The sequence below is a fragment of the Dermacentor silvarum genome, chromosome 1, assembly GCF_013339745.2.
Source record: "Dermacentor silvarum isolate Dsil-2018 chromosome 1, BIME_Dsil_1.4, whole genome shotgun sequence".
In the NCBI taxonomy this organism is placed as follows: Eukaryota; Metazoa; Arthropoda; class Arachnida; order Ixodida; family Ixodidae; genus Dermacentor; species Dermacentor silvarum.
In genome coordinates, this window is record NC_051154.1 from 136,129,380 (window position 1) to 136,141,892 (window position 12,513).

The 12,513-nt window shown below is 47.6% G+C and overlaps 1 protein-coding gene across 1 annotated transcript in view; it reads right to left on the minus strand.

Moving 5' to 3' along the window:
* Positions 1-5,286: 5,286 nt before the first annotated feature.
* LOC119436082 (adenylate cyclase type 2) overlaps positions 5,287-12,513 on the minus strand; it is a 650,431-nt gene continuing 643,204 nt past the window's right edge. Inside the window, exons 22-23 of the mRNA XM_037702828.2 lie at positions 12,043-12,167; positions 5,287-6,264 (exon numbers count right to left, since the gene is read on the minus strand). Of these exons, the coding sequence (XP_037558756.1) occupies positions 6,130-6,264; positions 12,043-12,167 (260 nt within the window). The 3' untranslated portion in view covers positions 5,287-6,129. The remainder of the gene's footprint in view (positions 6,265-12,042; positions 12,168-12,513) is intronic.

Sequence of the window (12,513 nt, forward strand, 5' to 3'; positions counted from 1 at the left end):
AAATAAAAAAAATCGGGAGGGAAAAGCTCTACGTACGATAACACAAAGGGCAGTGTGTTGCTAATTGAGCCCTGTGTGAGGACAAAAATATATCAGAATAAAATTGACAGTCACTTAAGTATCCTTACATGATTTGAAAGCGAAATTATAAATTATGAGTTCTCTAAGTTAATCACAATTAATGACTTCTTCAGTACTACAACGTCTTTGCGTTCCGTTCTTCGCCTACCTTTCTCTGCATTCTTAATCACCAGACCGCAACCATTCAGAACTCGTCGCCAAGTAGCTACAAGTTCATATTGTGACTGCTTCATTATACCACCATGACACACACGCGACAGATGTTAGTGAGTTATTTGCAGACATCGAGATCTTTGGAAGAGCAGCAAGCTCCTGGCGCTTGGCCGTCCTCGCTGCATTCTTTGCCTCCTGCGCTTCGGCCTTGTTGGCGTAATTGCGCGCTCTACCGCGCTTAGACGGCACAGAAACGGGTGGTACGTCGTACATCCGGCGTAGTCGACATAGAAGCACTTTCCATCACGATATGGGACGCGAATCACCACAGACGGACATCTAGCTGGCAGAGTGACGAAGCCGCGTGCCACGGCGTTCATTTACCGTAGCGGCGCTTCCTCCTCTCCATACTACTCTTTCCAATCATGTGCGCAGTAAATCTGTGGACACGTTGCATCGTATGATGCGGCACGTGGACCAATGGTAGCGCATGGCATGAGGTGGCATGATGTGATTTCAAGACGTGACACGTGACGTGACGTCATACACGAGCATCTCGAAATCAATTTCACTTCCAATTATCACGTGACCACCATACGTGGCGTTACATTGTCACGTGTCCTTGACAACTCTACCTTAATCCACCTCACTTTAATTTGTACCAATCTTAATCCACCTTAATCAACTTTAATCAACCTTGATCCACTTTCATTCACCTTCATTCACTTTACTTCACCTCAATTCATCTTACTCCACCTTAAGTCGCCGTACTCTACGTGGCTGCGACGTGACGTGTGGATTGACGCACGTACTAGGCACACCTTTAGTCAGCCAGAATCGTGGAGCCTCTGGCGTTGGGGAAGCGTGCTCGTCTCGCGCCCCGGAGGCCCGGGATCGATTCCCACCCAGACCCAAATTTTCTTTTCAGAGCCTTATCAGAATGTTGTTTGCAGGATCCTCCCTGAGAAATTTGTTGTCAATCCGAGCATTTTTTTTTTTATCTTTGCGCCGACGGCCATTTTTGGTACCATCGCTTGATCACGCCGTATTTTCTCCCTCATGGGACATATAATGCTTTCGCATTGAAATATTCGCAGCAGGATGAGGCATGCGTCTGCCGCAGCAAAAGCAAGGTCGATCCACATAGGTCGCGAAGCTTCGGGCGAAAAGCGGTTCAGAACCAATTGTCACCAACATCAGCAAGGGTGGTTATGGGAGCAGCGATTGAAGCGCGACCATGTTTGGAGGGAATAAACACTGGGAAAGAAAAAAAGCGTTTTTTTTTATTAAAGCGACACGCAGTTAAATTTATTCAACGAAAATAAAGTTCCTAATTAATTTTATATACGCATGGCGAGAAGATACAACTCTATTTTACTTGATCATTATCAATAAATACCTTTTTTCAGTGCCCACCGTGAGAGCGCCCATCGATAGCGGCGGGTAGAGTTACTGTATATGCTCCCTACGGGAGTTGATAGCATATACAGTAACTCTAGCGGCGGGCGTTGACGCCGCTATCACTTGCAATGCAATGCAGCTCTTGGAGTGCGTAGAAACGCGCTCGCAAAGTTCACCTGTTACAATACGCCTCCCTCTCATGTTGTGTTGTTTTGCATGTCGACGTTTGTCTGAATTAGGTGACGCGGGTAGTTTTATTGTTTCTTAATCTGTGCAGTCAAAATTAGTGAGTTGCGACCGTCAGATACTTGTTTACTTTAGTTGTTTTCGTGCGGCAGCGCTGGCCGACGGGCTTAGCGTCCGACGAATGGACGAGCACTCTACGCAATCTACGCCCGAAGCGTTCGTCGGCCTCCAAAGAAAGTATGTTCTGTGCAGCGATGCGATTTCGACACCCGTACGGCTGAAATTTTCCTGCATCGCTTTCCGCGCTGAAAGCTCGGAACGCCTATCAAGTCGAATGGCGGGGCATTTGAATATACAGCTCTAATGGCAGGCCTCCGAAAACAAATTTCGCGCCTGAAAACAAAATTACGTCACTTCTGTTTTTAACGGATATGACGTCAAATTATTTTTTTTCCGCCGCAAGTGTTCCCTCCTCACACAGATGGCGCTAAGCCCCATGAACCGCCGACATAAAGTTAGTATTGACCCTTTTCGCGAAGCAGTTTGTTTTAGAGAAACGAGATGGCGCTCACGGCGGCGCGCCATACGTCTCCTCAGCGACCGCGCACGAATACGAAAACCATTACCACTTCTACCTTTCTTCTGTGCGACCAGCTGTCGGAAATGCAACTGAGTTTTCGCTAACACACTGTGCTCCAATCATGCTATAGATTGAATCATGTGGATTGAAGACGTGTGCAGAAGTTCGCTGCAAAAATAGTGACTGGCATGTTAAGGAATAGAATGAATCTGTGTGGCCAAGTTCGCGGACCGCTGCAGAAACTGTCCGAACGTGTTACCGGCACTTCGTGATGTACGGCTTTCTTCGAGGATGCAGAAATTTGCTCATCCGCCAACCTTGTATCACTAACCTTCAAAAAATGGGCTCCAGCCCCGGTACGCCGGCAAGAGTGAGTACCGCTCGTTAAACAATGACAAAGGGAGTAGCGCCGCTTCCTGTCATAGTAAGTTTCTTGCACGTTATCTATACACATCTGTCCCAAATGGCAGGAAAACTTACGCCCACTCTATCGCCGACGTATCAAGAATAAGTGAATGGGCGCACACGTGAATATATGCGCACTGTATACGCACGAATGGTCGAAGCTGAATGTTTCGTGACGGTCCACAAGAGTAAGCGAGTTACTAGGTCTGATATATATTTGCTACGAGGTATTACAATGTACAAAACAGCTACGTTTCAAGCCTTGTGCGCAGCAAGAACAAATCTATCGGAACTGAGCACACCCGCGAGCGATTAGGCAGAAAATAATCAGATAGTGGCCGCACCGAGGAACTTCACTGAGTCAGAAACTGACAAGCCACTGCTTCAAACTATTTGCCGAATAAAGAACAAAGAGGAAAACACACTAATCCTGACTGAATTCATGAGCGGAATGTTTGGATATATCTTGGAATACATATTTAGCCCCGCTTTTAGAACAAGAACCATATATGCTGCTTGCGCCGTTTGGACATAGCTTAATCAGCTCCGAAAGTGCTCTTGCATGTTCTCTGAAGCTGTGATCAAAGCTTCGTGTCGTCCACCTAGTCACCGTCTACGATATTTTCGAAAACAGAGGTTTTCTAAGCCGCGCCGGCGTCATACACTTCCATTGTAAACAAGGAGGCAACGGAGGCAGTTGAGGCAAGCGATGGACGCGTCACCACGTGATCAAACATGGCAGCGCCCACGGGATCGCCGCGAAAAGGGTCAATACTGACTCTAGAGGAAAAGCTGGGCGCAAAATGTGGGAACCCCAAGGCGCCGCCATTATGCTACGACTCATTTTTGTAACATAAAAATATTCAAAATATTATGCAAAAGCAAGCACTTACACGTAGCACGTAGGCACGGACAACGTTTGAAGTTAATGCCGTATATTTTTCAGAAAGATTGGATGGCTTTTTAGAAAAGTTTGATGTAAAATTTACGGTGTCTGAAAGGCTGCGTTTGCAGGCGCCTTAACTAGATGGCGCTACCATACCGACGGAGGCTCGGGATCGCGTTGATTGCGCGCCTCGTCTAAATTGCATCTCGTCGTCTGCGCCTGCGCGCCTGCACGGAGTAGCATCATGGCTGCGCCCTTGCGGTTCCCGATTTCAATACATGGGCGCTATGGGGAGCTTTTCCTCTAGAGTAGGTTATATTAACTCTATGACCGCCGATAAGCCGCCATGTTTTGAACGTATGGGCTTCTATGGAAGCTTCGCTACCAGGTGTATTTACCTTGGCAAAAGTCCGTAAACGACTTGGTACATCGTAGTGGAATGCCAAGATATTCTCCCAGCAAGACTTTTAGGAAACGCCCATCTTCCAGAAGCGCTGGGTTTCAAAGCGGATGGAAGTATTAACTGGTCAGCAGTCGAGATAAGCAAGATACGTTTAGAGTATTGGTGGAGAAAAGCAGGGAAGAGACTGATAGAACCGGTGTCGTCGCATGCATAGGTAAGTGTACAATATAGAGATAAACGTTGTAATGAAGAAATAACAAATCGAGATAGGCAAAATGGTAGACTACGATAGATGTAGTAAAACCTGATTAGCTCAAGCAGGCTAGGTGACTGTTTGTCGCCGTCCCGTTACAAAGGGGATGATTAAATTAACATCATTATAATCCACAAGGGCGCAGCTGCGAAATTATCTGGTCGGGTTCTCCGCCGTGCCGGCGGCGAGTGCCAAAGCCTAAACCAAGGTCGATGGCCTATACTATTCTTACACCGCGCAGAAAACAAGCAGCACCTGTTCAGTGCTTTTGATTGAACATCGTTGCGTTATCGCGAAGTGCGACGCTCTAATTTTGGCCGCATTAGCATTAAGATTTGTACTTGAATGGAAGGGCGCTTTCTTCTTGCTTATATCTAGGGGTTGTTTCACGAAGTTAGAGCGCTGCGCCGCATTAGTTCTTTTGTGCGGACTTATCGTGAACCTGAAGGAACCTGATAGCGACGAACAACAATGCTTAAGCTGAACCGTGTCCCTATTTGTCACGTTATCTGGCTGTTACTAACTCGTGTTGAAGGCGGTGGGACAATGGCTTTGCAAGTAAAAAGAGAGAAGGGAAATATTGTTCCCTCTCCTTCGCGCACTCTGATGTGGTGTGCACGCGCATACATTCTGGTCGCATCTCGCTTGGCCACGTGAAAGTACACTGACTCAGGCGGGCAAGTACTAGCTGCATACCCCGGTCCGGCCTATTTACCTAACACTTCCAGTACTCCTGCTGCAGCATTAGGGACAGAGAGTGGTTCCGTAGCAGGAAATAGCACCCTTTCTTAACTTACCGTGTTTGTGAGTGGTCCACGTTTCTTGTTGAAGTTTTCACTTTCTCTATTCTGTATGGCGCGAAATGCACGTACGAGCAGACCACTGAGTGCAATTCGTCGTGTGCGTAACCAGTATAGTAGACATACACAGAAGTGAGATACGATGAGAGAAAAATATTTAATGTACGATGCTTAACAGGTTCATACTACAGGATGGTAAAGCGGTTCTCTGAAGATAAATATATAGTTTTCCTGATTCCTCCGACGTTGTATACACGCTATACGCGATACTTTGCTCACAATATTAACAATAAGGGCAGCCGTTAAACAACGAATGACTTTGGAGTCGTCAGTTTGATCATAAATTTCACTCGCCTGTCTGGAGTTCAACGATGAAGCGTTGGAAATCCCTGGAGCTCCTATGATCGAGTGGTGGATTTTCTCTGTGAGTGCGCGAGCTAGGATTAATTTCCGATGCTCCGAGTCGATTCATGGGATTCGCCTTAGGGATGCTCTCAGTGCGTTGTATAGTGTGCACCATGATGGTCGCCTCTATCTCTCAGGCTATCGAAGAAGCAATCTCACGAGGCCGCGTGAAAGTAGTACGTGACTCAATGGGGTGGCTGCACGTGTTCCCAGTAGAGTTTGATTTTCGGGCGCAGTGGCATTGTTTCTTAATGTATACATGTTTTCAGTCTGTGCTGGTTGTCTAAGGGACAGCTCTTTTGTCCATGGTGGCTACGTCACGCGGGTGCAGACGCAGAACGTCTATATACCTCCTGGAAGGTGTGTGGGACAGCAGGGGAGTTACTTTCACCCTGCTGCGCGCGTGCGCTCCTCTGCACCGCTGAAAGGCGTCGTGCTGCAGAGGAACCGGGCATTCGATTTCGGACTCTCATATTCCACTCGGCGGTCTGTGCCTGCCGAACCAGAAAGAAGGGGTGGGCCAGCTGAAATGGCTGCGTAACTGGCACGGATCCGGCGGATGCGGGGAGTGGTCGCTCACGAGTCGTTCCTGTCGAACTGCGTCTTGACGAAGTACGTGGTCAGGGTGCCTTTCCCCTTGACGTAAGTGGATCCGCGGCACTCACACTCATAACCGCACTCCTGGAGCTTCTTGGCTGTGTCTTCGGTGACCTGCGAGAAATTTTTTTTTTTTTGTGATCGCGAAAATCGGCGGTACATGCGTACCGAAGTCTTGCAATGATGTAAAGGGTTTAGAAATGTGTAAGCGCGATAACGCATCGGTTCTGATGCGAACACCACCCAAGTATGCGATCGTCCGTAACACGTCCTTGAAGTCTGCTGTCAACATCGGCACACATACTATTCGTCAACATCGCCGACGTCTTGATTCGGCCTTTATGGCCCGCAGTTCTGGACTCTGTGAGGAGCGTTGACCTTCTACAGCCCCAGACAATCCCTCTGGGGCCAGGTGACCGGCTGCTAGAAGGTAACCCGTGTCTGTCCCTCACAATAGCGGCCGAAAGTGAGTAATTTTCTGCCATTTCACGAATAAGCAGTTTTATTGCGATAGAAATTACATGGACACTCCGGGCGCATTTCTGCCGTCGCCGTCACCGTGAGGTTCCGTATAAAGTCCACGGGCGACAAAATCGTCGCCCCGCCGTATGCTCTATGTACGAGTGAAAGCGTGCGAGGGTGAACCAATCACGCGCACGCAAGGGCAGGAAGCGGGAAGGAAGTGCGCCATCTTCCAGTCGCACGCAACGCGCCGGAGGGGGGGGGGGGGGGGGGGCGTTTTATTCCGCGCCGCCCGAGCGGCCCGGCGGCCCGCGGGCGCAAAGCTCCGCAGGCTCCGGAGGGAGGGTAGGAAGGGGGGAGGCCACAATACGCCGCGCGCTCCCGCCCGGGCGGCTGTATCTTGAATGCCATCTGCGGCTGGGGGCAGAGTCCTTCCTCCCTGCGCTGTGTTTTCGCGCTGAGTTCGCGTTGATGTGAGCGGCGGGGCGAAGGTCAATTCGCTCGCTACTGCGGCCGCGCTTACTCACTACAGCGTTTAGACAGCAAGTTTCCGCGTTCATCGAGTGAGATGCGTTCATGTTTGCTTGTTTGCGCGTGACACCATGCTTGATAATTTAATTAGTATGTCTATGTTTACAAGTTTATACGACCGATAAAACTACTATCCTTACTTCGTATAGTTGACCACTAGTTTGCTATCGCAATCGATGTTTCGCCTTTCGGGCGAAACTACGGCATTTTTAATGTTGCGAACTTCTACAGTTTCTTGAAAAAAAATTTGTCGGCCCTTTCACTCCGTCAAGATGGTTAACCAGCGAAGCTGAAATGTGCGGTCCCGGTGTTTATCATTGGGTTAATCCCGATCGGTTCATTAAAGTATTTCTCAATTACGAGGTTACACACGTACACGTTCAGCTGCGATGGAGAGAACGACGTCTCTGACGGTATACCCGCAGTCCGCCGTTGTCGCTTGCGTTCGCGATGTCTCGAGTTTGCTCGGCGGCGTGGTTAGCAGCATTCGCCCACCATTGCCGCTTGCGATTCTTCGAAATTAAATTGCTTCAAAATTAAATCTGTCTGTTACGTAAGACAATGAATGGCTCATACCCACTTGAGCATATGGCTCATACTCCCGTGCTTGATAATTTAATTAGTATGTCTATGTTTACAAGTTTATACGGCCGTGTATAAGCTCGTGCCGAGCACGAGCACGAGTCGCGAAACTTGGAACGAAAAGCGTGCCAAACTCTTATTGATAGAGACATAGTGCAGCGCACTTGAAGCGCGACTAGGTGAGAGGTGACAAACACTGAAGTAAAACAAACCTATAGGGAAAACATGTTTTAGCACAATACTGCCAAATAAAGTAACACTTCACTTTCAGATTATTTTGGCGTCCTAAAAAAAGCAACTGTACAGCTTTTACTTAAAATGGCGTTGCTGGATTGAGCACGGCGCTTGGGTCAAAGTTTTTTCTTTTTTCTTTCATTTCTTTGCGTGTTGGCTAAAGGCGTAGCTAGCTCTTCACTTTTTTAACAAAAGGCATTTTTTGGTATAGGAAGATGTGACTGCAAACTGTGCCTTATGGTGAACCTTGATGCTGCTGCATCCGAAGTGCTGTATACCGTGCAAGAAATGCCGGGCAATTTTTTGTTCACTTTTTGTAACACAAGCTCTGAGCACACTACAGGGAGCAAAGTTGGTTGGTTGAAATGCATTTTTAAATGATAATATGCTGCAACGCTGTCTTGTCTGATAACTGTCTCATATGAATACATGGCGTTGCAAAGAATTTTGGAGTGCCTCGAGAATTCTGTGAGTATATATATATATATAGGTTTTGCATATATTGCAATATTGTGACTATGCGTTGGCCATAATACTTTTCATCCATTGAAACATATTTTCTTATTTGGTCACGTATATTGGCTTTAGAGTTATATGCTAATAAAAGTTAATTGCCATTTGAAATCTCTTTCGCACTGTCAATCATTCTCATCCTAATCCTTCACGTTCTTAAAGGGACACTAAAGGCAAATATTAAGTCAACGTGGGATGTTAAAATACGATCACAGAAACCTCGAAACGGTTGTTTCGTGCCAAGAAAAGACTTACTTTATGAGAAAATTGCGTTTGAAGCGTCCGCGTACCTCTAGCGCCATTCAAGTCGCCCGCCCTTCGGAGCGAGAAGTGGTGACGTCAGGTCTCATAGTGACGTTGCGCTGCCGTTGAGTAAAACGCCGCCCGCAGACGGCGCTACGGCTTTTTGCGGAAAACGCAGATGCGCGACCAGAAACAGAGCCAAGACAGAGCCGACAGCAGTGCGAAAGCGGAACGAAAAGCGTGCGCCGAATTGTAAATCATGATCGTCGACGCTCGTCGCAATGGGCCTTGTTCACGATACTGACAACGACTCATAGGCTCGCGATGCTGGGCTCAATTTTAGCGATTTCAGCTCCGATGAGCGTGACATGCTGCTGGGGGCTCGCGATGCCGGCGTCGTTGCGTACTACGACGGCGGCCTCGACACCGGCTTTTCCGAGCGCGAAAGCAGCGAGCAATGCGACGTCGGGCGGCGAAGCTGGTCACCGTCTGGACGTGCCGTCGTGCGGACCGTTCGGGCATCCCGCGACATCACATGGACGTGTCATTCTCTGCTGCTTGCAAATTCAAGTGCGAGTTTAGTGAGCCATGTAACGCCAGCGCAGCACTACGCGATAACGGAACTACTGAAGCTCGAAAGAGCGCGGCGCAGAGTCGAGCGAAAACGAAACCTTTACACCACCCATGTCGTTTTCAAGGGTGAAGCCAGGTCCACATGGTGCAATCTTGCACTGCGTTTTACGCAGCTATGATTTCTGCAAATGCGAACTTCGCAATGTTGTTTCACATGCACCGAGTGCGGCAGCTGCGATTTTCGGATTTGCGAGCACCTAGCGGAGGACTGAATTATTCTTGGCGGCGGTTCGCTTCGGTGAAAACAAAGTAAAACAACTTGGAAACTGTTTTCGTGACAGTTGTTCGTGTTTGACTGCGTTACTTTATCAAAACAAAAATTAAGCAGGCAGGCCACAACGACGTGTCTACGATCCACGTTGTGATTGGTTCCCCGTACTTGCCGCATGTGCGTTTTCGCAGAGAAGTTCAGCACTCCGAACATCGAAAAATCGCACGCACGAAGGGTCGCACGGCCCATTTGCCGCAACTGCGAATTCGCAAGCGCGAAAATGCAGTCAAATTCGCACCATGTGAAATGGGCTTAACTCCAAAAAAAGATATTTATTCTAAGAATCTAATAGAAGTAGACAAGTAGCATTTTATTCCGTCTTATAATACAATGAAATGATCTTTTTAATTCGAGTGGTTGAGCACTAGTGGCAATGTTTCTGAGGAGTGCCTTCGTCATCGGGTAAGTACCTGAATGTCCCTGGGGAGTCTCTAATCTTGTCCTGCATTTACCTCCATTTCTCGGTTACTAAAGCTCTGTTCGCGATTATATTGACGCCTTAGACGTTGTAAAGCATTACTGTATCACTTTAGCTTGAATTTTTATTTGCCTTTAGTGTCCCTTTAAGGAACGTACAAAACCAGTGGCCGTCATTATACAAGCGTAATCGTGTTCACCTTGAGACACAGGCCACTCTTATAAAGGCACGCTGGCGTATTGACCCTTTTCGCGGAGCAATTTGTTCTGGAGAAACGAGATGGCGCTTAGGCGGCGCGCCATACGTCTCCTCAGCGACCGCGCACGAATACGAAACCATTACCGCTTCTACCTTGCTTCTGTGCGATCAGCTGTCGGAAATGCAACTGAGTTTTCGCTAACGCACTGTGCTCCATTCATGCTGGTTTAAATCATGTGGATTGAAGACGTGTGCAGTAGTCGGCTGCAAAAATAGTGACTGGCATATTCATGAATGTAATGAATATGTGGGGGCCAAGATCGCGGACCGCTGCTGCAACTGTCCGTACATGTTTCCGGCACTTCGAGATTTACGGCTTTCCTCAAAGATACACAAATTTGCTCGTCCGCCAGCGTTGTATTGCTAACCTTCAAAGAAAGGGCTTCAGCCCCGGTACGTCGGCAAGAGTGAGTACCGCTCGATAAACAATGATAACGGGAGTAGCGCTGCTTCCTATAGTAGTAGGTTTCGCGCACAGTATCTATGTACATCTACGCCAACCAGCACGGAAACTTACACCGGTTATTTCGACGACGTGTCAAGAATAAGTGAATGGGCGCACACTTGAATATATGCGCACTATATACGCACAATAAATGACTGATGGTACTACACCAATAGCGCACGAATGGTCGAAGCTGAATGTTTCGTGACGGCCCACAAGAGTAAGCGAGTTACTAGCGATAATACACATTTGCTACAAGGTATTACAATTTGCAGAACAGCTACGTTTCAAGCCTTGTGCGCAGCAAGAACAAATCTAACAGAACTGCAGCACACCCACGAGCGATTCGGCAGAAAAAGATCAGATAGTGACCGCACCGAGGAACCTTACTGAGTCAGAAACGTGACAAGCCGCTGCTTCAAAATATTTGCCAAATAAAGAACGAAGACCAAAACACTACGATCCTGCATGATTCAATTCATGAGCGGAAAGTTTGGATAGCTTCGAATACATATTTAGCCTCGCTTTTAGAGCAAGCATCGTATACGCTGCTCACGCCGTTTGGACATATATCTTAATCAGCTCCGAAAGCGCTTTTGCATGTTCTCTGAAGCTGTGGCCAGATCTTCGTGTCGTCCACCCAGTCACGGTCTACGATATCTCTCGAAACAGAGGTTTGCTAAGCCGCACCGGCGCCATACGCATCCATTGTAAACACGGAGGCAACGGAGGCAGTTGAGGCAAGCAATGGACGCGTCACCACGTGATCAAACATGGCAGCGCCCACGGGATCGCCGCGAAAAGGGTCAATACGCTGAGGCGAGCTACAAACTCAGAAAAAAGAAAAAGAAAAGAAAGAAACTTCGAGTAGCAGTCAAAATGTCGGACCTTAAAGGAACTTAAACATTCGCGCAAAAAACGTAAATCACGACGTCGATTCAACTTCCTGGTGTGATGTCATTATTTGTTTATTATTTTTTTCTTGACTTGACTTGTCCCACCGACACACAGATGGCGACGGTTGAAACACGCCACCATTTTCTGAACATATAGGCTTACCTCTCCCCCATCCTTTTTTTTTTTACACGTAAGCTTTACATTCAGAATGCCTTCCTTTGTACTCGACTGTTGTGCTAAGAGCTAACATGCTGAAGCAATTTTCAGTGAGCTTTCGCTTGGTTTGGGGGTGGAAACCAGCAGCCCTCGCTTCATTTGCTTCTTTTTTTAATGAGTTCACACTAGCTTCATTTTGGCATGTCTCTTTCCGGAAAAAAAAGCTGAATAGGTGAACATTTCACGCACTTGAATCCTGCCGATGACGCCGCAACTGTCCATACGACTGGCCACGTTGACAGTGTTGCCCCAGATGTCGTACTGGGGCTTCTGGGCACCCACGACGCCGGCTATCACTGGGCCATGATTGATACCTGAGAGGTTGTGGTGAGAATAGTCTTTGTGTTATTTGCAATGTACGAGGCTCGTGCATATCATTCGCGCAGCTCCGGCGAGTACCAAATACGAGAGAGAGAGAGAAAAGTCAATAGCAGAAAAAAGTATGCATTTGTGCAGAAAGACATTATTCCGGCTCATGCATGCATGGTTCATGACTCGCGTAGACAGCTACGCGCGCAAAAAAAAAAAAAAAAAGGAAATCGCGTTTTCATTTTATTTTTGCGTGCTGCGTTTATATACCCAGGATGATGATAAAGGAAGAAAAGTTAAATGTGGGGTTTTAATGTCCCGAAACTGAACAACGGGTTATGAGGGACGCCG